This window comes from Monodelphis domestica, chromosome 2, assembly GCF_027887165.1.
Source record: "Monodelphis domestica isolate mMonDom1 chromosome 2, mMonDom1.pri, whole genome shotgun sequence".
Classification (NCBI taxonomy): Eukaryota; Metazoa; Chordata; class Mammalia; order Didelphimorphia; family Didelphidae; genus Monodelphis; species Monodelphis domestica.
The window spans coordinates 272,993,411-273,017,528 of record NC_077228.1 but is presented as its reverse complement, the minus strand read 5'-3'; the positions used below and the strand labels follow the sequence as shown (position 1 = coordinate 273,017,528).

Here is a 24,118-nt window from a genome sequence, read left to right as displayed (position 1 = left end):
AGTCCCTGCCTTAAAAAACTTAAAATATAATGAAGGAGACAATATACAAACACATAATATTCAAAGCAATACAGGATTAAAAAGAGATACTTGACAGAGAAAAGGCACTGGAATGAAGAGGGGTTGGGGAAGGCTTCCTGGAGGAGGCGTGATTTTAATTAAGGAAGTCAGAGAGGTCAATAGTCAGAGCCAAGGAGAAAAAATGTTCCAGACCTGGAACTGAGAGATGGAGTGCCTTGTTTGTGAGATTGTCAAGAGACCAGTATCATACCTGGCTCTAGGTCTTCAGCAGCCCGAAGCAAGGGCCAACCTTATCTCTCCAACTATACTTACATACTATATATATATATATACATATATATATATATATATATGTATGTATTTCTTGTAGTTGGAGACTATGCCTTGTTCTATTTCTGTATCCCACACAGGGATTAGGACAGCATCAGGCCCAGAATAAATACATGTCAAATGGATGATTAAGATGATTGAGAGATGAGCAAAACTGGGGACCCAAGCAAAGGTAGATAGACCCACGTCATTGATGAATTCTCAAAGTAGGTTTTATTTAGGGTTGTTTTTTTTTTAATACATGAACAAATCCATTGATTGGTTGCCTGGGAGGGATGGAGTAGGGGGGTTAAGAGGGGACAGAGAGCTCCAGGCTCCCTGGTTCCCTCTCTCCCTCCTCTGGTCCCTCAAACTCAGCTTCCACTGTTAAGCTCTTAGGGCTAAGTCATAGGACAGTATCCTGGGGACCCTCAATTGTCTGAGGCCAGAAGCCACATGGAAAAGCTTTTCTTTGACCCCATCTGGCCTGGTACAGCGTTTGAGAACATGGAATCCCTGGACATGCTGGTCTAAAGGGTCTTTTCTAGCAGATGGTTGGTTTCATCCACAGTCCAGCTGTGTAAGTCACGGCAGAGGCTCTTAGGGGACTAGTTGGGTGGTTCCAAATTGAGCTCCTGTTCTTCCTGAGAGGTGGAGGCAAGGGTGGAGGATTCATCCTCTTTGTGCAGGGGTTCCTGGAGCTCACAACTGTTGGTGGTGAGTGTCTCACTGTCCTGGGATCCCCTCCGGGACAGAAGCTTCAGAGAGGAGTCTCGCCGGGCTAGCAGGGAAGGCTGGAAGCCAGGAAAGGAGCTGCTGTTGGGAGGACGCTTGTCTGGTGGGGAAGAAGAGTGGGAGAATGGAGGGTGGACATATGAAGGGAGGGCTGGTACAAGTTTCTCCCCACTCCATCCTATCCTATTATTTCTTCCGTGTCTCCAACCTTCCCAGGCCATAGAGAGCAGAAGGAAGGGGCTCTCTGTTTTAATGTCTAGAGCCAGGTATTACCTATAGACGTTCTACCCCAAACACTGTAGTAATAAACTCTCACTTTACCTGATTTCATGATTCTCCCTCATATACTCGAGGTTTCAGTACAGCTGGTTATCTGCTGTTATTCCAGCCCTAGGATGCCATCTCTCCCAGAACATGTCTGGGACTCCCTTCAAGCCTCAGCTGAAATGTTGCCTCTGACATGAGGTCTTTCCTGATTCCCCAGGCTCTTGGCGCTCTCCCCACCTCGTGAAACTATTCTGTAGTATTTGTATTTGTATTTGGTATGTATTCTGTATACATGTTGTATTTTCTGTCTCTGTCTCCATCCTGTGCCGCTCAGCTGTCTACCCAGGCCTTTGGAAGCCCCCTGGTGTAAGCAGTGCCAGGCACTGCCCCTTCTCACCTCCAGGCCGGATAGGGTGCATGAGTCGGCTCATCTGGACGTTCCAGTGCTTGACATTGGTGCTGGCCTGGCGAAGCTTCCGCTGGGCAGCCTGCAGGAAGAAGAAGCGGACAAAGCTGCTGGAGAGTCTGAACCAGAGAAGGGCCCAGTGGAGGGAGGAGCATGGCAAGACTGTGGCTCCTGAGACCACTTTTCTTTTTTCTTTTTCAGATCAAATATATATAGTTATTTTATTTTTTCTTCATATTATTTTAGTAATAAATTTCCACACACATTTTCTGTGGTTCCATGATTCATGTGGTCTCTCTCTCCCCTCTTTCCTTCCCCTTCCTGGAGCTGCCAAGCAATTCCACTGGGTTATACATGTATTATCACTCCAAATCTGTTTTCCATATTATTTATTTTTGTGATAGAGTAATCTTTTAAAACCCAAACCCCAAATCATCTACCCATATAAACACGTGATAAATCATGTGCTCCCATCTGCATTCCAACTCTAACAGTTCTTTCTCTGGAGGTAGATAGCATGGGGCCACTTTTCCCAATAAGTTGTAATGCATGGTGGTAGGTATAAGGGGCCAGGAGCAAGTTCCAGGTAGAGTCTCCCTTGCTGGAATCCTCCATAAAATTCCTATTTATACTTTTCCTAAGTACTTAAGTGATTCAGTATTGCCATAGTTATGTTCCAACATATAATTCTACCTATTCAGCTTCATGAACTTATTGAACGCTGTATCTCAGTACCAACTTAATAATCTGTAAAATACAAGTACTTAATAAATGTGCATTGAATAGAATGGAATTAGAGAACCAAAATTATTGCACAGTGGGAAAAAAAATCACTGGTTCTGGAGAAGGATCTGGGTTCTAATCCATGATTTCCTTCCTATTGGACCTTGGGCACCCTGAGCTTCAATCTCCTCAATTATAAAATAAGGGGGTTAGACTAGGTGGTCTCTGAGGTTCTTTAAAACTCTAAACTGGGGACAACTAAGTGGTTCAGTGGTTTGAGAGCTAAACCTGGAGATGGGAGGTCCCAGGTTCAAATGTGACTTCAGACACTTCCTAGCTGCGTGACCCTGGACAAGTCACTTAACCCCCATTGCCTAGCCCTTACCACTCTTCTGCCTTGGAACCAATACACAGGATTGTTTCTAAGATGGAAAGTAAGGGTTAAAAAATCTAAATAAATGATTTTATGATCTTGGCCAAGAGCCAAGGAGAAAGGGGTATGAGAACCTGCCCTGGAATGGTACAAAGTCTGACAGGCAGGATGGCAGGGAAAAAAGTATTACTTTCTCTCTCTCTATCTCTGACTCTGTGTCTCTGTTTCTGTCTCTCTCTCTGTGTCTCTCTTTCTCTCTGTCTGTCTGTCTCTTTCTGTCTGTTTGTCTCTCCCTCTCCCCTTTTATTTCATTAACCACTTCATTTGACATTGACATTTGACACTGAATGCTGCCCTGAGTGGTTGATTTCAATCAGGAAGCCTGCAAAGAGGAATATCATCAAATATTCCCAAACAGGGGCAGCTGGGTGGCTCAAAGGATAGAGAGCCAGGCCTAGAGACAGGGGGGTCCTGGGTTCAACTACTTGATTCTGACATTTTCCAACTCTGTGAACCTGAGCAAATAAAAACTTAACCCCAATTTCCTGTCCCTTACCACACTTCTGCTATGTAACTGATACTTAGTATTGATTCTATGACAGAAGGCAACGATTTAAAAAAAAAATTCCCAACCACTGCCATTATTACAAAGTTGCAAAACCTTTAAACTGGGGCTCCCTGGTCTCACTTACCCCCCCCCCAACAATTCCTGTCCCACTAAAGATTGATACAGTAAATAAAAGAATAGAGTTTGGTTTGTGCTGGTAACCATTTCCTTACTAGGGAAGAAGATGCTTGAAAAAAACCAACCCCAATATGATTGTCTTTTTATTTTTTAACCTTTACATTTTGTCTTAGAATCAATATCAAGCAATGGGGGGAGGGGGGAAGCAACTAGGTAGCTGAGTGGAGTGAGAGCCAGGTCTAAAGATAGAAGGATTTGGGTTTCATTCTTCAAACATTTTCTACTGTGTGACTCTGGACAAGTCACTTAACCCCCATTGCCTAGCCTTTGCTACTCTTCTTTCTTAACACTTACTAAGACAGAAGGTAAAGGTTTAAGGGGGGGAAAAGAATCAATATCAAGTATTGGTTCTAAGGCAGAAGAGCAGGAACAACTAAGCAATGGCGGTTAAATGACTTGCCCAGGGACACCCAACTAGGAAGTGTCTAAAGCTAAATTTGAACCCCAAACCTCCCATCTCTAGACCTGGCTCTCTATCCACTGAGCCACCTAGCTTTGCCTTTGTCATTTTTTTTTGGGTGGCTAATCTCAACTAGTGCCCTTTTGGTCTTTGGTGCATCCCATTATGATCTTTGTAAAAATCTCCAAAAAATAAATAAAATAAAACAAAGCATATAGGTTTTTTCTCCTGCTCCTGGACTGTCAATGTGTTGGGGACAAGGACAACTTCATATACTTCTCCAAGATGCCCTAACTGTGGCCACACAGTAGATGCTTGATAAATTGTTGTTGGAAGACCAGTACCCAGCATAGGTGGAGGGGACATGGATGGGACCCCCAGGGTGATGATGCCTATGGCAGCAGATCTGGGATCCTGGTTCTTACCTCCACATCCTCATCCGCTCGCTGCCGGTTCTGCCGCACCTGCTCCAGCTGTTGCTGGGCCTGCTGCAGAGAGCGGCTCTGGATTTCCATCTCTTGCTGCAGTTCCTGCTTCTCTTGCTGGGCCTGCTCGATGTAACGTTCCTGCTCCTCCTTCAGCTGCATCAGTTGCCTCAGTTTCTCCTCCTCCTCTTCTAAAAGCCTGTCCAGGGGTGGAGAGGGTTAATGGAAAGGTACATTGCCTGACATCAGGCCACCAGGTGGCGCCATAGTGCACAGAATGCCTGGCCTGGAGTCAGGACGACTCATCTTCCTAGATTCAAATCCTGCCTCAGGCACATGCTGGCTGTGTGACTCTGGGCAAGTCACTTAACCATAGAGGCCTCAGTTTTCTCATCTGTCACATGATTTGGAGAAGGAAATGGCAAACTACTCCAGAATCTTTATCTAGAGCGGGTTTTCACAAAGAGTTGGACACGACTGAATATTAATAGCTTAACAATAATAGCCTAGTCCACTAAGAAATGAGTAGTGTCAAGGAAATGTGGCCAGAAGGAGAGTGTAAAAGCTACTTGTCATTCATTGACTGACTGACCTTCCTTCTTTCCTTCCTTCCTTCCTTCCTTTCTTCCTTCCTTCCTTCCTTCCTTCCTTCCTTCCTTCCTTCCTTCCTTCCTCCCTCCCTTTCCCTCCTTTTCTCTCTCTCCTACCTTTCTCCATCTTTCTCTCTCTCTGTCTCCTCTGTCTCTGTCTCTCTGTCTCCTCTGTCTGTCTCTGTCTCCCTCTCTCCTTTTACCCTCTCCCTTTCTCTCACTCTACCTCTTTCACTCTTTTCTCCTTCCTTCTCTATCCCTCTCTATCTGTTTTTCTGTCTGTCCTCTCTCTCTCTCTCTCTCTCTCTCTCTCTCTCTCTCTCTCTCTCTCTCTCTCTCTCTCTCTCTCTCCACCTCTTTCACTCTCCTTTCCTTCCTTCTCTCTCCCTGTTTGTCTGTCTCTCCCTCCCTCTCTCTCTTTCTGTCTGTCCTCTCTCTCTTCTTCTCTCTGTCTGTCTGTCTGTCTGTCTCTGTTTCTCCCCTTACTTTCTGTCTTGGAACTGATACTAAGAATGGGTTTCGAGGTAGAAGAATGGTAAGGGCTAGGCAATTGGGGTTAAAATGACTTGCCCTGGGACATAGCTAGGAAGTGTCTAGGGCCACATTGGAACCAGGGACATCTAGACCTAGTGTCATCTAGACCTAGTCCATTGCACCTAGCTGCCCATTTGGAGTTTTCTTGGGATTTTCTTTTTCAGTTCATTTCTCAGATGAGAAAACAGAGGCAAAGAGGGCTAAGTGATCTGCCTAGAGTCACACACCTTGTAAGTGTCTGAGGTTGGATTTGAACTCAGGAAGATGAGTCTTCCTGACTCTAAGCTCACTGCACCACAAGACAGAACAGTAAATATGGAATCAGTCGACTTGAGTTTGAGTTTAGGTTCTAGCTTTTCCTTGTCCTTGAGCAAGTTACTTTCCCAATTTGGGCTTTAGTTTCCTCATCTGTTAAATGACATAAAAGGTAAAAAGTGCTGCTATTATTTCTGGCACTCCCTAACTCACTGAGAATGATTTCTCCAGTCTGAAGTCCTTTCCAGACTTACCTGAAAAAAGGAAAACTTATCAGTACTTAATTTGTCTGGCAACAATGCCCTCCACTAAATCCCTTTCCTCTTTCTCTTAGGACTAATCTCAATCTTTTGGTAAAGTATTTACAAGTTAGGTCATTAAAAAGCTAGACAATGGATTAAGGGTGGCAACCAGTCTTAAAATGGAAATACTATTCCGGAAGTACACTAATATGCTAAGGATACTAACTAATCCAACCCTTCTGTGCTGGAGTCAGCTCACCTTGACTGCAAAGAGCCAATTGTTAGATTTTCTGGGTGAGCATTTATCTACCCCTTGGAAACTGGCAAACAGCAAATGCAACAAATCTTGGCTTGACTTTTTTTTTTTTTGTTAATCTCTTGATTTAAGAAAGTGATGGAGAAAATGTGAATGATGCAGATTACATTTAAAAGCCTGTGTTGGGGGCAGACTGCTGGAAGCTCTTGTCTAGTTAAGATGTGTTAATAGGGAAATTAAAGTCAAGGCTTTCTCCTGTGCCCTGAAGGGAATAGGGAAAAATTTCTTCATAACTTCAATTCTTTTTTGTTGAGATGAAGAGGAAAACCCTTGAAGGGAACATCAGAGAAGGATTGAGTGGTTTTAGGAAAATGGCCAAAGGAAAGCCAAAAGATTAAATGATTGACATTAACCTAAAATTAATTTTTAAAAATTGTTTCTGGCAGACTTGTGCCTATGATACAGAGTATGGTATTATTATTTTTCTTCTATACAAGGTTGTTATAAAAATCCAAGCTTTAATAATAATAAATAATTTAATATTAATAACAAATAGAAAAGTTCTCATATATAGTATGTATTTTTTCCCTTCTACATAGAGCTGTTTTAAGAAACTCAAGGACTACATAAGAACTACAGAGCAATTGGCATGAAGTCAAGTCCCTGTAGGTTCAGGAAAAGGGTTGAGAATGGGACCGGTTAGGGATGTCCCCTGGTCTTTGGCAGGCATGACCTACCTGGTCTGGGCATAGCGCATGGACTCCTCATCCTGTCGAGCCTTCACCTCTAGCTGCAGGGCCTCCTGGAGCCTCTCTTGCATCTCCTCCAGCTCCGAGATCCGCTGTCGCTGCCTAACCGCCTCTTCTTCCTTCATCTCCATCTCTGCCTGCATGGAGGCTCGGGCCTGGACCAGAAGTGGAAGCACAGAGTCACTGAGGGCCCAGCAGAATCAGTACAGAACCTGACCGAGTTTCTGAGGATATCCAGGGGCAGTCTCATAATCCCCAATCAATAAACACAGGTGACAAACAAAGGTAGTGAGGTGGCTCAGTGGAGAGAGATCTCCACCAGGATATGTGAGGTCCTAGGTTCAAATCTACCTCAGACTCTTCCTAACTGGGTGATCCTGGGCAAGTCCCTTAACCCCTATTGCACAGTCCTTATTGCTCTTCTACCTTGGAACCAAAACATAGTATTCATTCTAAAAGGATTTCTTGGGGTTTTTTTGGTCTTTTTTTTTTAAGTGATGATAATCTCTGCCATCAAAGAACCTCATAGAGGGAGATCCCATGTTCATATATAGAAATCAGAGTCTACAAGAGCAAAGTGATTTTGGGGAAGAAGTTAGCAGTTAGTTGGAGAGGCTCATTGGATGGTGGTGTTTGAGCTGAGCCTTAAAGAAAATGATCTAAGCATCGAGGACAATAACCTGTGCAATAATAAATTTCTTTTTTTAATTCTTAATTTCTATCTTCAGTATTGTTCCAAGGCAGAAGAGCAGTAAGGGCTAGGCAATGGGGGTTAACTGACTTGTCCAGGGTCACACAGTAAGAAGTGTCTGAGGTCAAATTTGAACCCAGGACCTCTCATCTCCAGACCTGGTGCTCTATCTACTGTGCTATCTAGCTGCTCCTATGATATTGCCTTTATTATGTATGATGTTCTCTTGGTTCTTCCCACTTCACTTTGTATCAGTTCATATAAGACGTCCCAGGCTTTTCTGGAATTATCCTGTTCATCATTTCTTATTGCACAATAATATTCCATCACAATCATGTAGCAACAACTTGTTCGGCCATTCCATAACAGATGGGCATCTTCTTGACTTCTAATTCTTTGCTACCACAAAAAAAAAGCTGCTACAAAGATTTTTTTTTTGTACCAATAAGTCCTTTTCTCTTTTCTTTGGTGATTCCAGATTTTTTAAAACCTGTGCCTTCTGTCTTAAAATCAATACTGTGTATCAGTTCTAAGGCAGAGGAGCAGTAAGGGTTAGATAGTGGGGGGGGGGGTTAAGCCCAGGGTCCCACAGTTAGGAAGTGACTGAGATTGAACCCAGGCCCTACTGTCTCTAGGCCTGGCTCTCAGTCCCCTGGGTCACTCAGCTACCCCCTGATTCCAGATTTTTGAAGGCTATGTTAGTGGAGAGCTTGTCCTGGCACATTTGTATCCCTGCCGTTTATGTCTAGGAATCTATATACATACACTTGGTGTTCTCCCCTGATCCCCAGGCTCTAAGCTTCTTGAATACAGGAACTATTTTCACTTTTGTCTTTACATCCACAACACCTACTTAGCACAGTGCCAGGTGCATAGAAGGTACTTAATGAATTCATTCAGACTGGAAAGGCTTTGAAGCCAGTGCTGGTCAGACTGTGCCACTTGGAGGACAGTCGAAGAACCAGCCTCACTAAGTTTAGAAGGGCTCATCCCCCTGGCTTTGTCCATAAGGGTCAGGTCTCAGCAACTAACAAAACCATCTCCTCAGGCACAAAAGAGCTGCGATCTGCATCAGTGAAGGGAAGGTCCACACCAATCAAATCACAGATCCTCAATATATTGAAGAACTAGTAATAATGTTCATGATTCTAGATATATATTATATATGGTAAAACAAAAGCAAAGAACTGAATTAAAAAAACACTCAGGAAATGCCTACTCTAAGGGGTACTCTGTGGATAAAGCACCAGCCTAGAGTCAGGAAGATACCTCTTCTTAAGTTCAAATCCAGCCTCTGCAAACTTGGGACATTAATGCATTGCTGGTGGAGTTGTGGATGGATCCAACCATTCTGGAGGGTAATTTGGAACTATGCCCAAAGGGCGCTAAAAGACTGTCTGTCCTTTGATCCAGCCATAGCACTACTGGGTTTGTACCCCAAAGAGATAATAAGGAAAAAGACTTGTACAAGAATATTCATAGCAGCGTTCTTTGTGGTGGCAAAAAATTGGAAAATGTAAATCTTGAAATTTCTCAGACTTGTGAATGTTAAAAATTTCCACATTGAGGAATCCTCCATTGGAACAAATTCCCTACTGGGAAACATTCCCCATTTTGATGTGAGAACTCGCCAGGATCAGAAAAGGGAGGACCTCCACTCCACCCGTACTTAAGACTGCTTTAGGGGAGAAAACTCCTTGCTAAACAATGAAAGTACTTGGACCCATGCTTATAATAAGGCAAGGAGTTCTTTGAGCCATGCCTGATTTTTAGAATTGATGCAATGGGATGCTAGGTACCTAAAAGGGTCGGGCAAGTTTTCTCTTAATGAAATTAGTTGACTCAGCTGTGTTTTCACTGGTTCAGATTTACTGAGGAGATTAGTCGACTTAGCAGGAATTCAGATGGGCAGTCCTTTGGAAAACATCTACCGTGATTGGTAGATGTAAGGACTTAGGGGAGGTGACATAGGAGAAAAACCCCTATATAAGAAAAAGCAGAATCTCTTGAGAAAAAAATCCTTTTGGAGGATCTCTGATGAGGATCGCTTGGGAAGAATCTCTTGAGGGAGGCTCTGGAGAAGGGAAGCTCTTGGAGGACAATCTCTAAGGAGGTCTCGCTGGAGCTCCTCTGAGGGGACTCTGTCCCTCTGGAGGCTCTGGAGAGAGGCCCTTTGGAACAGTCTCTGGCTGGAAGGCTCTTTAAGGAGGACTCTGGCTGGAACTCTCTCTGGTGAAGTCAGCTGAGATGGAGCTGGCCTGGTGTCACTAGAATCCTTGCTTAGACAAACCTTGTGGTGAGTGTTAAAAGACTGACTGACTGATCTCTCTCTTAAGACTCAGGTCTAGGCCATGTTGGCTTAAGGCCCTTCATACTTATTTCCTTTTTCTCTCTTTCTCTCTTTTCTTTAATTCCACATTTGTATTAATTAAAATCTCTATAAAACCCAGTTGACTTGGGTATTTGAATAATTGGGAATATTTCCCTGGCGACCACCTTATATTTGATTTAAAAACCAAGACACTGTAGTGAAACATATTTTCTGCAGTCAAATTTACTCACCCTCTCTTATATCTATCACAATTTATATCTTCCACCATTTTAACTCACTACAGTTTACAAGATCAACCATTTTAATTATAACAGTTTATGGCATCCCACTCTTTTAAATCTCACAAAAATAAGGGGATGCCCTTCAATTGGGGAATGGCTGAACAAATTATGGTATATGTTGGTGATAGAATTGTGCTATGAGAAATGATGAATAGGATGATTTCAGAAAGAGCTGGAAAGACCTACAAGAACCGATACAGAGAGAAATAAGCAGAACCAGGAGAACACTGTAAACAGTAACTGCAATAATGTGGAATGATTAAATGTGATAGACTTTGTTACTAACAGCAATGCAATGATCAAGGACAATTCTGAGGAACTTATGAAAAAGAATACCATCCATATCCAAAGAAAGAGTTGGAGTAGAAATTCAGAAGAAAACATGATTTATCACTTGTTTATTTGGGTTTATGTTTGGGGGTTCTGTTTCTATAGGATTATTCACTTACAAAAATGAGTAATATGGAAATGGGTTTTGTATGATAATACATATATAACCCAGATTGAATTGCTTGTCAGTTCTGGGAGGGAGGAGGGAAGAAGAGAGGGAGATAATATGGCTCAAATGACTTTGGAAAATGCATGTGGAAATTTGTTATTAAATTAAGAAATTAAAAAAAAGGAAAAAAATTCAGCCTTTGATACTTCCTAGTTGTGTGACCTTGGGCAAGTCACTTAACATTGTTTGCCCCAGTTTCCACATCTGAATTATAAACTGGAGAAGGAAATGGCAAACCATTCTAGTTACTTTGCCAAAAAAATTTCAAATGGGATCACAAAGAGTTGGACATGACTGAAAAACTACAAAACAATAGGTATAAGGGGCAGTTTGGCATTGAAGTAGGGAAGAACATATCCCTGAAACTTCATTTGTAGTCAGAGGATCTAGGTTTACATCCCAACTTTACTACTATCTGTATGTCCTTGGGCAAGTGACTTACCCTCTCTGGGCCTCAGTTTCTTCATTTGTCAAATGAGATTGTTAGACTAGATCAGTGGTGTCAAACTCAAAGAGAAAATGGGAGACACCAGACCTATGGCATGGATGCAAAAAATGGACATGCAACTGCCCCCTTCCTTGCAGTCTATTACTAGAGAGGCTGAGGGACTGAGGTGGAGCTGTTCCCTTCCCCCTCTCCACTGTGCCTGATGACATTTTTTCACATCCCTGTCCCTCTGCCCAGCAGCCAATGGGAGCACACAGGGGGTAAGATTGGGTGGCTCACAGGCAGCAGAGCTGGAGGAGAGCAGAGCGCTAGGGCCACTCCCCTCCCCCTCTTTACACTCACTGAGGACATTCCTCTCTTCCTCCACACCTCTACCCAGCAGCCCAATGGGAGAGCTTCCTCCCTCCCCTGTGTAGGGTAAGGGGGGAGGGGCATAGCTAGTACCCAGCAGTTGACTGGGATGGGGCACAACATTCTATCTCTAAAAGGTTTGCCATCACTGTACTAGATCATACCTAAGCATCCTTGCTGGCCATATATTGACTTTAAAAGCTACCAACATACTACCAACTACCAATGTTTCATTATATTTTAATTTATTTTTTTAAATATTTCCCATACATTTGAATCTGGTGTGTGTTTGACACTTCTGGACTATAAAAATCTGAAAAATTCCTTTTGGGGAGAATAGCCTCATATCGTAATCCCCTGACAGCTAAGTAGTTCAAGGAAATATGGCCAGATTGAGAACCCGTGTAATATAGAAGATGGAGGAGTAAATATGGTTCTAGATCTATGATCCTAATACAGAACAATACTATGCTAGCTTCTAGGGATACAAAGACTTTGACAAACATCAACTTTCTTGATCTCACCGATTGCTGTTTTAGAGATGAGGAAACTGAGGCCCAGAGAATAAAATATGATTTGGCCAAGATCAAGCAATGGTAGAAACAGGAGCTAGAACCCATATCTTTCTGATTCTAAGTCTAGCAAAAAAAGCATTGGTTCTAGAGACAGAGAATTTGGGGTCAAACCCCACCAAATAATTTACAATTCCTTTATTATTTAATAACAATAAACTAGCATGATTGATTATTAATTAATAAATTATATGATAAATTATAACATATATTATTATGTTATATTATACATATATAATAAATATAACAATAGTAGTTTACTATTCACTTACTATTTTATAATATACTGGTATTATTATTAATTATATTACCAAGTAATACATTTAACATATAAAATTATTACTACATTAATTACTAACCTATTCAGTAGATTATATGTTATATAATGTCAATATATAGATGCATTATAATAAATTATTATAATAGATTATTATTAAAAAATAGTTTACTATTCCTTTCTGGATCTCAGTTTCCATATCTGTTAAGCTGGACTTGATAGTCCCCGAGGCCCCTTCTAGCTCTGGCTCTATGGTCCTCTTTTTATTGGGCTGTATCATTTGTGTTAAATATTCTGTACTCTAACTGTAAAAGCTTATGTAATCTGGGCCAGGAACAGGCAGAAAATGAGGGTTCTGACAGATTCTGAAGAGCTTAAGAGGAATGGAAAGAGAATAAACTACCAGGCAAAGAGAAAGAGCACCCAGACTAATACTCTCCTCCCCACCCCCTCCCCAAGCAGAGGCCTTCTATATACCCCTTTTTTAAAACTCTCTCCTTCTGCCTTCAACTCCATTGAATTCCAAGGCAGAAGAGTGGTAAGGACTAGGCAATGAGGGTTAAGTGACTTGCCCAGGGTCACACAGTGTCTGAGGCTACATTTGAACCCAGGACCTCCTATCTCCAGTACTGAGCCACTTCGCTGTCCCTTTCTTTTCTTAAAAAAAAAAAATTATTTTAATTGTTGCGTTCTGTCTTAATATTAATTCTAAAACAGAAGAACAGCAAGGTCTAGGCAATCCAAGTTAAGTGACTTGCTGGGCCATGTCTGAGGCCACATTTGAACCCAGGACTTTGTCTCCATACCTGGGGCTCGAGCTATCATGCTACCTGGGGCTGCCCCCTTTTATACTTGTTCTCTGCTCAGTCATAGACCCCACACTCCAACATAGTTCCCAAACTCATTTCCCAAAGACTGAGTTCTTTTGGAATGGAAAGGGATCCCTGAAGACCATATATTGACTTAAACCTCACAAATTAATATTATCTATGTGGTATTGAATCGTTATTTATTTTGTTTCCTATTCCCCAAGGGGCAGCCAGGTGATACAATGGACAGGGCACCAGACTCAGGATGGATCTGAGTTCCAATCCAGCCTTAGACATTTCCCAGCTGTATGACCCTGGGCAAGTCATTTTACCCTGGTTGCCTCAGTTTCCCCATCTGTCAAATGAACTGGAGAAGAAAATGGCAAACCATACAGTATCTCTGCCAAGAAAACCCCAAATGGGGTCACAGAGTTGGACACCACCCAACAACAAAACATTTTCCAAACATATTTTAATCTGGTCTAGAGTTTTGTGGTCTTGGCAGTCTGGCAGAGTATTTGGCATTTGCCTCAAGTCACCCCATAAACGGCAGAGCTGGAAATCGAATTCGGTTCCTGGGCTCCCCACCTCCTCTTTCTAAGCTGGCTTCAGCGGGCCGGAATCCAGCCCCTAAGCATTTAGCCACCTAGTGGTGCCCTGCCAGCATCTCCGTTCACCTGTTCAGCCTCTCGGAGCTGCTCCTCCAGTGCCTCCTGCAGCTCGCGGTGCTGGCTGCGCCGGCGCTCCTCCTCCTCCTGGAGCAGCCGCTCTGCCTGCCGCTGAGCCTCCTGCAGCAGCTCGAGCTCCTGCAGCTTCCGCTCCTTCTCCTCCTGCAGCTGCTGCAGCCGAAGCATCTCTTCCTCCTTGGCCACCCGACGCCGCTCCCGCTGCTCCCTCTGCTCCCGACGTTTCTGTTTCAGGTCCTTGTGAAGGGAGGTCTTTCCCTCAGCCTGCAGCCGGATCGCCGTCTGGATAGCTGAGGGGACAGCGGGGGCCGCAGGCGGTTAGGCCGGGAGGGACCGGGGTCGGAGGGCAGGGTGGGGACGGGAGGCGAGGAAGCCTGAGAAACAACGTGGGATGCTCCACAAGGCACTAGAGTGGGGCATCTCGGCGGCGCAGTGGTAGAGAGCCGGGCCACCAGCCTGTGTCCGAAGCTGGCCTCGGACACCTCCTAGCTGGGGGACCCTCTGTGGGCCTCAATTAACCCACCCGCAAAATGGGGGCGACAATAGCGCTTTCCTGCCAGGGTTGTTGTTAGAATATATTATATATTTGTGAAATGCCTTGAAAACTTTTGAGCACTAAATAAATGCTAAATAGTAGCAGGAGGAGTAATAGCATTATGGTTATTTTTTTAATTATTATTATTATCTGGACCCACCCCTTCCTTGAGCCGGTTAAAGCCTTACGATGCCCGTTTTACGGATGAGGTAACTACGGGAGGCTCCGGGAGTTTGCTCCAGGTGGTCCTGCCAGCGAGGGGTGGAACTGAGCCCAGGCTTGCAGCTTCCCGACTCCTTTCCCGGCAGCCCCTCCGCACTGACCTGCTGTCCACTCCTGGCGCTGGCGGGTGTCCGAGGCACTCATCTCGTACGTGCGGGAGGCTGTCTTCACACAGAACATGCAGCGTTTTCCGTCCCGGTCCGGGAGCACCTGGTGGGGGAGATGGATCAGTCATTCGTCCTCACAGGTCACCTTGGTCCCACGGATCTTTCCGAGCTGAACCTCGGTCAGAAGCCTACTGAAAGCCCACCCTGCCCAGGGAGCTTTCCCCCCTCTCAGGTTCCTATGGCGCCCGACTTGTAGTGAGAGTGATCTTTGCGCGTTCCCAGGCTCTTAGATCTAGAACAGGGATTTGGAGACTCTTTTGTGGGGTCTCGGACCCTGTGGGCCAATTGGTGAAGCCTCTGGATCCCTTCTCAGAAATGTTTTTCAAGGTATAAAATTGAACGGAGGATTACAAAGAAACCAATTCTGTTGAAATAGTTATTAAAATAATTTTCTGAGGAAAAAAAACAAGTTAATGAAGTGACAGGTGTCTCAGTGGAGTGGGAGCCAGAACTAGAGACGGGAGGTCCTGGGTTCAAATCCGAAATCAGACTCTTCCTAGCTGTGTGATCCTAGACAAGTCACCTAACCCCCATTGCCTAGCCCTTAGCCTCTTCTGCCTTGGAACTGATATATAGTACTGATTCTAAGACAGAAAGTAAAGGTAAAAAAAAAAGAAAAACAAAAAGACAAGTTCACAGACCCTTTGATCTATAAAGGGACCTTGTTGGATGGCTATCTAATCTAGCCCTCTCATCTTACAGATGGGGAAACTGAGAGCTAGAGCATAGAAATGATTTGCCCAAGTTATTCTAGTCAGTAAGTGTAAAGATCAAATTTGGACCTAAGTCCTCTGACTTTTTTCCCTGTTCCCTGCTGCCTCCCTGATAGGTATAAAAATTACATTTCTATTGCACTTTACAAAAATATGATGAACTTGGGGTAGATAGGTGACTCAGTGGATAGAGAGCCAAACAGGAGATCGGAGGTCCTGGGTTCAAATTTGACCTTAGACATTTCCTAGTTGTGTGACCTTGGACAAGTCACTCAACTCCAATTGTCTGGCCCTTTACACTCTTCTGCTTTGTAACCAATAGTTGGTAGCAATCCCAAGACAGAAAGAAGGTAAAGGTTAATAAAAAGAACTTTCTCCCTAATTTTGTCCAATAAATAATAGAATTATCCCCATTTTTTTACTATCTTCTTTTTACATATGAAGAAACAGGTTAAGCAATTTTTCCCAAGGTCACATTGCTAGTAAATATCAGAGTCAACTTATTTGAGCTTAGGTCTTCTGCTGGAAGACCAGGACCTCTTTCTACCATCAATCAATCAACATTTTTTTTAAACCCTTACCTTCTGTCTTAGAATGGTTACTGTGTATTGGTTCCAAGGCAGAAGAATGGTTGGGGCTAGGCAATGGGGGTCAAGTGACTTGCCCAGGGTCACACAGCTAGGAAGTGTCTAAGGTCAGATTTGAACCCAGGACCTCCCATCTCTAGGCTTGGCTCTCAATCCACTGAACTGTCCCCTTAACAACATTTCTTAAGCACCTGGTATAGGTCAGCTCAGGCACCATGCTATAAATATGAAAGATACAAAAAGAGGCAAAAGAGTTTCTGCCTTCAAGGAGCTTACAGTCTAATGGGAGAGACAAGCTGCAAACAGGTATGTACAAGCTATATATAAGAAGACTAGGAATAATTAAATGAGGGGAGACACTGGGCCAGGGATCAGCTTGGGAGAGCTCCTTGAGAACCAGAGATGGCATCTTACACTACTTCCTAGGTCCCAAAGGGACTAGTACAGTGCTGGGCACATAGTAAGTTCTTTAAGAAGAGATTCAGCTCACTTCGAGCTGAGAAACCAGAGGGTTGGTAGCCTTGCCTGGTCCAAGCTTGTCCTGGGTCCTGGCCCTCAGATACTGCTTTAGCCTTTTGCTTCACAGGACTTAAATATCCCCACATCCTTTTCATCCCCCTTCTTCTTAGCCTGCCCATCAACTGTGCTCGTTTCCCATTCCTACCCCTGACCCCCCAATTCCTCTGGGCAATCCCCTTGCCTCCATATTGGTCCAGAAGCCAGGAAATCTCTAGAGATTTCTGTAGAAAATAGATTCAGAATTCCAGAAGGGATCTTAGAGGCTCTTTAGTCCCATCCTCTCATTTTAAAGAAGAAACTGAGGTTCCCCCTCTTTTTAAACCCTTCCCTTCCACCTTAAAATCAATACTATGCATTGTTTCAAGGCAGAAGAGTGGGAAGGGCTAGGCAATGGGGGTCAAGTGACTTGCCCAGGGTCACTCAGTTAGGAAGTATCTGAGGCTAGATTTGAACTCAGGAGCTCCTGACTTTATACCTGGCTCTCAATCCACCTAGCTGCCTACCTACCTTCCTGCCCCCCGCCCCCAATCCCCTTTCTTCTGCTAGCTCCTCCTCACCTCCACACAGCATTGAGGGTCCAGGAGAATAGTTCCCCTCTTTTCCTTACACTCTTCACTCCCGTAGTAGCACAGGCTGCCGGGCAATAGCTGGAACCACCTCTCTGCCCAGTTGCGTCTCAGATGCCCCCTCTTCCACAGGTATCCCTGTACAGGGCACAGAGGTGCTGTTGAGTCCTCATTGTCTTCCACCGCCCCACCCCCAAACTCACCAGTGTCCTTCCCTCCCGGCTGACCTGCTTAAGTACATCCTGGATCAGCTCCTGGTAGACCTCATGGATGGCCATGCTGAGTGTGTCTCGGCCCACACCGCGCAGGCATCGGCCCGAGTTGATGAGTTCCAATAACTGCCAGACGCTCATCCCGCTTGGGGATTGGACCTCCTGGGCCAGCAGCTCTTCCAGCTCCCCAAATCCCATCTCTAGGCTCATGCTGCTGTGGACTTTCTTCAAGAGGTACTCTACCTGGGAGGGCAGGAGAGTCGATGAGAGCGAGCCCAAGGACCAAGGGCTCAAAGTAGAAGATGCTGGGAGGAGGATTACCAAGGGCCAGGGACTAATTCGGTGTGGATTTTATAGGGGGCAGGATTCATGCTTCATCAAGGCAGCGGGGTGACTATCATGACTGGTTTTTTCTACCAAAATCTACTGGATAGGGATCAGCTGGGTGATCAGTGGGTGGAAAGTCAGACCTAAGGACAGGAGGTCCTGGATTCAATTCTAGCCTTAGACACATCCTAGTGACCCTGGGCAAGTCACTTAACCCCCATTGCCTAGCCCCCTTACCACTCTTCTGCCTTGGAACCAGTATTGGTTCAAAGGGATCACAGTATTGATCCCAAGACGGAAAGGGTTTTTTGTTTCTTTGTTTTTTTAAGATAGAATATTGATCCTGAGTCAGGAAGACCTTAATTTGAATCCTGCCTCTAGCACATCCTGGCTAGGTGACTCTGGGCAAGTCATTTAATTCCTTTCTACCTCAGTTTCCTCACATGCAAAATGGTGAAAAATAGTACCCACCCCCAGGATAATTGTCAGAATAAAATGAGATATGTATGAAGTGCTTTGCAAGCCTTAAAACACTATATAAACATTAGCTATATAACATCGTCATCATCATCAAGGTATTGGACTAAATCATAGGATTATCAGTTTATCAATTGAGAGGGACCTCAGAGGTCAGTCACTTCATTTTATGCATAAGGAAACTAAAGCCCAAGGAAGCAAAGAGATTTGTCTGAGGTCACCCAAGTATTTGGCATCTCAAGTAGGATCTGAAGCCAGTTCCAACAACACCCGACGCAGTACTCTTTCCATTATACCAGAGGAGACCCAATTCTAAGGTTCCTTTTGACAGTCTATGATTCTCTGACTAATGAGAACCTCCAGAGAACCCAACTCATCTCAGAGCTCTATTTAATCCCCATCCTGGATCTCTTTCTTTTCTGCTTAAAGAAATGACAAAGACGATGACAACGACGACGACGATGATGATGATTAATAGCCAGTCGTGATAAACAGGGAAGGAAGGACATGAGCTCAGTCTTGAAGGTAGTCAGGAATCCTGAGAAGTAGAGGCAGGGAAAGAGAACATTCCTGACATGGGGAAACAGCCAGTGCAAATGCAAAGAGATGAGAGATGGAGTAGTATCTAGGACAATGTGAACCAATATTGCTATAGAGGAGAACCCTTGGAGGGCAGTAATGTGTGAGAAGACTGGAAAGAGGAAGGTGCCATAGCTGAGAGAGCCCAGGGATGGGGGCCAAGAAGTTCTGTCCTTTTTCAGCCCCATCTAACTCTTCATGACCTCCCCCTCTTCTTTTGGCAGAGATACTGGAGTCATTTTCTGCTTCCTTCTCCAGCTCATTTTACTTATGAGGAAACTGAAGCAAACAGCGTTAAGTGATTTGCCCAGGGTCACACTGCTAGAAAATGTTTGAGGTCAGATCTGAACCCAGGTCCTCCCAATAGGCATGGAGCTCTATCTACTGTGCTACTTAGCTACTTCATTTGCCTTTATTGAAGTGTGTGCCTGGCATTTAGCAGAGTGCTGGGCACATATTGTTGGTTTTTAGTTTTCAGTCATCGCTGATTCTTCATGACCCCCTATTGGGATGATCTTGGCAAAGATACTGCAGTAGTTTGCCATTTCTTTCTCCAGCTTATTTTACAAATGAGGACACTGAGGCAAACAGGGTGCAGTGACGTGTCCAGGGTCACACAGTTAGGAAGTATCTGAGATCAAATTTGAACCTAGGTCTTCCTGATTCCAGGTCTAGCTCTCTATCCACTTCACCACCTAGACTTGACTTTGATTCCTTTAATACTTCATGCTAAAAGTTCCCTCACCTCCACCCCTCCCCTTGACTCTGACTAATCTTTCTCTTTCCATTCCCCTGCAATTCCTCAAGTGTGGGGAACCCCCAAAGCTCTATCAGAGGCCATCTTCACTTCTCCTTTGGTAACCTCAACCACACCCAGGCTTTGGTTGCCATCTCTACACAGATGACTCTGGAGTCTAGAGTTCCACCACTGAATTCTTCCTGGAGCTCCAGCCTAGGATTTCAAACGGCCACCTGGAGATTTTTTACCTGAATGCCCTGCTTCAAACTCAGATGCCCAAACGTAAAGTAAGCTCATCATCTTTCCTACAAAACCTTTCCTTCCCCCTCATCTCCCTATTTCTGTTAGCTCCACTCTTCTTCAGCTGAAATCTTGGAATCATCTCTGATTCTTCCGTCTCTCAAAGATCCAACCAGTTGATAAATCTTGTTGATTCTGCCTCATAACAACATCTCATATCTGTCCCCTCCATTCAGTTTCCTCTAGAATAAACCCTCATCACTCCTTTCTATTTTTAAATGATTTTTTTAACACCTTGATTTTTCATCTTAAAATCTATGGATTGGTTCTAAGGCAGAAGAGCGGCCATGTGGGTTAAATGATTGCCCAGGAGGCCACACAGCTAGGAAGTGTCTGAGGTCAGATCTAAATCCAAGATCTCTCATCTCTAGACCTGGCTCTCAAGCCACTGGGCCACTTAGCTGCCCCCCAAACTTCCTTCTTTCTTTGGAAGGAACCCCCATTCTTACTGTCTCCCAAGTTCATAATCTTGGCATTATTCCTGACCCCTCACTCTTTCTCTTCCCACCTATCCAGTCAGTTGTCACATTATGTTTCTGGCATCTGATATTATCTCTCTACTCACAGCTACCTCAATCCCTCAATCCCTCTCACCTCAGATTATTGTAACAGCTTCCCAATTGGTCCTCTGTCTCAAGTCCCTTCCCACTCTGGTCCATATAAGCTGCCAAACTTTCTCCCTCCCTTTCTCCCTTTCTCTCTCTTTCTCCTCCCTCTCTCCCTTTCTTCTTCCTCTCTTCCTCTTTCTCTCTTCCCTCCTTTTCTTCCTCCCTTCCTCCTTTCTCCCTTCCCTCCTTCCCTTTTCCTTCCTTCCTTCCTTCCTTCCTTCCTTCCTTCCTTCCTTCCTTCCTTCCTTCCTTCCTTCCTTCCTTCCTTCCTTCCTTCCTCCCTCCCTCCCTCCCTCTCTCTCTCTCTCTCTCTCTCTCTCTCTCTCTCTCTCTCTCTCTCTCTCTCTTTCTTTCTTTCTATCTTAGACTCAATGTTGCATATTAGTTCCAAGGCAGAAGAGTGGCAAGGCTAGGTAATGGGGATAAGGTGACTTGCCCAGGGTCACACAGCTAGGAAGTATTCTGAGTCAGGATTTGAGCCCAGGACCTTCCATCTCCAGGCCTGGCTTTCAATCCAGCGAGCGACCTAGCTTCCCCCCACAAGTAATATTCTTTAAGCCCATGACTCTCTCATTCAATCAATACCAGAGGCTTCTTAATACCTCATCATGAGGGTCCTTTGGCTCACCAGAGAGTCCTTATCACTAAGGTAGCTCAGTGGTACAGTAGATAGAGAGATGGGCCTAGAGGCAGGAAGACATTAGTTCAACTTTAACCTCAGACACTTACTAGCTGTGTAAACCAGTTACTTAACCGCTTTTTGTCTCAGTTTCCTCATTTATAAAATGGGGATAAGAATAGCACCTTCTTCCCAGGGTTATTATAAGGATCAAATGAGATCATAATTGTAAAGTGCTTAGCACAGTGCCTGGCACATGTAAGTGCTATTTAAATGTTAGCTATTATTATTTGAGGCAGCCAGGTGGCACAGTGGATAGAGTACCAGGTCTAAAGTCAGAAAGATTCACCTTCCAAGTTCAAATCTGCCCTCAGACACTTTCTAGCTGTGTGACCCTGGGCAAGTCAACCTTTTTGCCTCAGTTTCCTCATCTGTCAAATGAGCTAAAGAAAGAAATGGTAAACTACCAGCTGTATCACTCTGGGCAGGTCACTTCACCCTGGTTGTCTCAGTTTCCTCATCTGTCAAATGAGCTGAAGAAGGAAATGGCCAACCGTTCTGGTATCTCTGCTGAGAAAATCTCAAACAGGGTCATGAAGAGTCAGCCATGACTCAGCAATAACATAGTCCACGCTGGGCAGGGATTAATTAATTTCATCTTTATGTCCTCAGTGACTACCCATCAATAAGAATCTATTGATCACTGATGATGTGCCAGGCTCTGTCCTAAGCACTGCGGATGACAAGGAGAGGCAAACACTGCTGTCCTCACAGAGTTTGAATTCTACCTGGGAGACAGAAGTGGAAATATATAGAGAAATGGGTGATAAATCCCATGTGGATGGAAAGCCATCTCAGAGGGAGAGGCCCTCTGAACAGGTACAGGTAGGAGGTTCTGGGAAAGGCCGCCTGCAGGAGGGGGATTTGAGCTGAGTCTCCAAGAAATCGGGGGAAACTAAAGAGGCATGGGGAACATCCTCTGGCATGGGGAACAGCCAGGACAAAGTTCTGGAGACAGGAAAAGAAAGCAAATAAAGGCCACTGCTGCTGAATTGTAGAGTGAATGAAGGGGAGAAAAGTAGAAAATGTGATTTATTATAACTTTAATAAAAAAAACAACAAATTTTTGTTCCAAATTCTCTCCTTCCTCCAACTCCTCCCCCATCCACCAAGAAGGCAAGTGAAATCAGGCAAAACAGGAAGTAAATGGGTTTTTAATAAACACGTTAAATGGTTGAATGTTAGAACTGAAAAGGACCTTAAGGAGAGATCCTGTCATTTGACCCCTTCATGTATAGGGAGGGAAACTGAGACCCTTAAAAAAGAAGTGACTTGCCCAAGGTCACACCATAAAGTTTGGGGCACAGAGCCTGGGTCTTTAGATACCCGCCTCCCTTTCCCCCCAGGACTTTTTTTCCATGACACCCATGACATCCACCACTTAGAAGGAAGGTGAGGGGACCTAGGGTGGGAGTGTGGGGAGGGTGGGGCACAGGGCAGGTCCAAGAAGGCCTCTCACAGAGGAACAGGAAGTGGTTGAGCTACACCTGCTACTTCCCCGACACACAAAGTTGCTGATGGCTCCTAGAGAGCTCCTTACTGTCCTTAGTCAGGTCTCTTTCTAGAGAGAGCTCGGCACCTCGGGGAGCTTGACTGGAAACCCACCTCACTCCTCTCCAGCCGAGCCCCCCTCCAGCCCAACACACCAGCCTGTGTCTCTCTTCTCCCTGCCTCCACCCATGAGCTATCCAGTAGATTTTTTCTTTTTAAACCCTTCCCTTCTGTCTTAGAATCCAATCTGTGTATTGATTCTAAGGTAGAAGAGAAATAAAGGCTAGGCAATGGGGGTTAAATGTCTTGCCCAGGGTCACACTGTTGGGAAGTGTCTGAGGCCACATTTGAATCCAGGTCCTCCTGGCTCCAGATCTGGCTCTCCATTCACTGAGCCACCCAACTGATCCCTATCCAGTAGATTTTGGTAGACAAAGCCAGTAATGATATAATAGGAAAAACATAGGAGGTAGGAGATAGAATTATCACTCTACCACTAATGACTATGTCAATCAGCCAATAAATGCCTACTGTGTGCCAAGTACCATGCTGGGGATACAGTGAATAGCTAAAGACAGTCCCTGTTTTTAAGCAGCTACAATCTGAAAACAACTTTGTGCAAATAAGAGGTCTATTGTTATTTAGTAATTTTTTACTCATGTCTGACTTTGTGGTCCCATTTGGTGTTTTCTTGGCAAAGATATTGGAGTGGTTTACCATTTCTTTCTCCAGCTCATTTGCCAGATGAGGAAACTGAGGCAACCAGGGTGAAGTGACTTGTCCAGGGGCACACAGCTAGTGGTTTTCCATTTCCTTCACTAGCTCATTTGCCAGATGAGGAAACTGAGGCAACCAGGGTGAAGTGACTTGTCCAGGGGCACACAGCTAGTGGTTTTCCATTTCCTTCACTAGCTCATTTGCCAGATGAGGAAACTGAGGCAAACAGGGTGAAGTGATTTGCCTAGGGTCACACAGCTAGGAAGTATCTGAGGTCAGATTTCAACTTAGGTCCTCCTGATTCCAGACCTGGCACTCTACCCACTGAGATACCTCATTGCCATACAAACAAGCTATAGACAAGATAAATGAGATAATCACTAGAGGGAAGGCACCAGCATTGATGGCAATTTGGAAATGATATGTAGAAGGTAGAATTTTGAGATGGAACTTGAAAGAAGCTAAGGAAGACCGAAGGTAGAGATGAGGAAGGGGAGCATTCCAGGTAGGAGGCACAGCTTGGAGAAATGTGCAGAGTCTGGAGATGAAGTATCTTGTGAGAGGAATAGCAAGGAGGCCATTGTCACTGGATGTATGTGGATATATGTAGTATGTTGGGGTGAGGAAGGCATAGGAAGCCTGGAAAAGTAAGAGGGATATGAAGGACTCTGAATGCCAAACAAAGGATTTTATATTTGATTCTG

At 44.4% G+C, this 24,118-nt stretch overlaps 1 protein-coding gene across 1 annotated transcript in view; it reads right to left on the bottom strand.

Annotated features, from left to right (window-relative positions):
* Positions 1–541: 541 nt before the first annotated feature.
* Positions 542–24,118, bottom strand: part of DEF6 (DEF6 guanine nucleotide exchange factor) — a 51,302-nt gene continuing 27,725 nt past the window's right edge. The window contains exons 4-11 of the mRNA XM_001378389.4: positions 17,513–17,740; positions 17,277–17,423; positions 14,835–14,943; positions 13,968–14,266; positions 7,019–7,185; positions 4,405–4,603; positions 1,730–1,820; positions 542–1,165 (exon numbers count right to left, since the gene is read on the bottom strand). Of these exons, the coding sequence (XP_001378426.2) occupies positions 939–1,165; positions 1,730–1,820; positions 4,405–4,603; positions 7,019–7,185; positions 13,968–14,266; positions 14,835–14,943; positions 17,277–17,423; positions 17,513–17,740 (1,467 nt within the window). The 3' untranslated portion in view covers positions 542–938. The remainder of the gene's footprint in view (positions 1,166–1,729; positions 1,821–4,404; positions 4,604–7,018; positions 7,186–13,967; positions 14,267–14,834; positions 14,944–17,276; positions 17,424–17,512; positions 17,741–24,118) is intronic.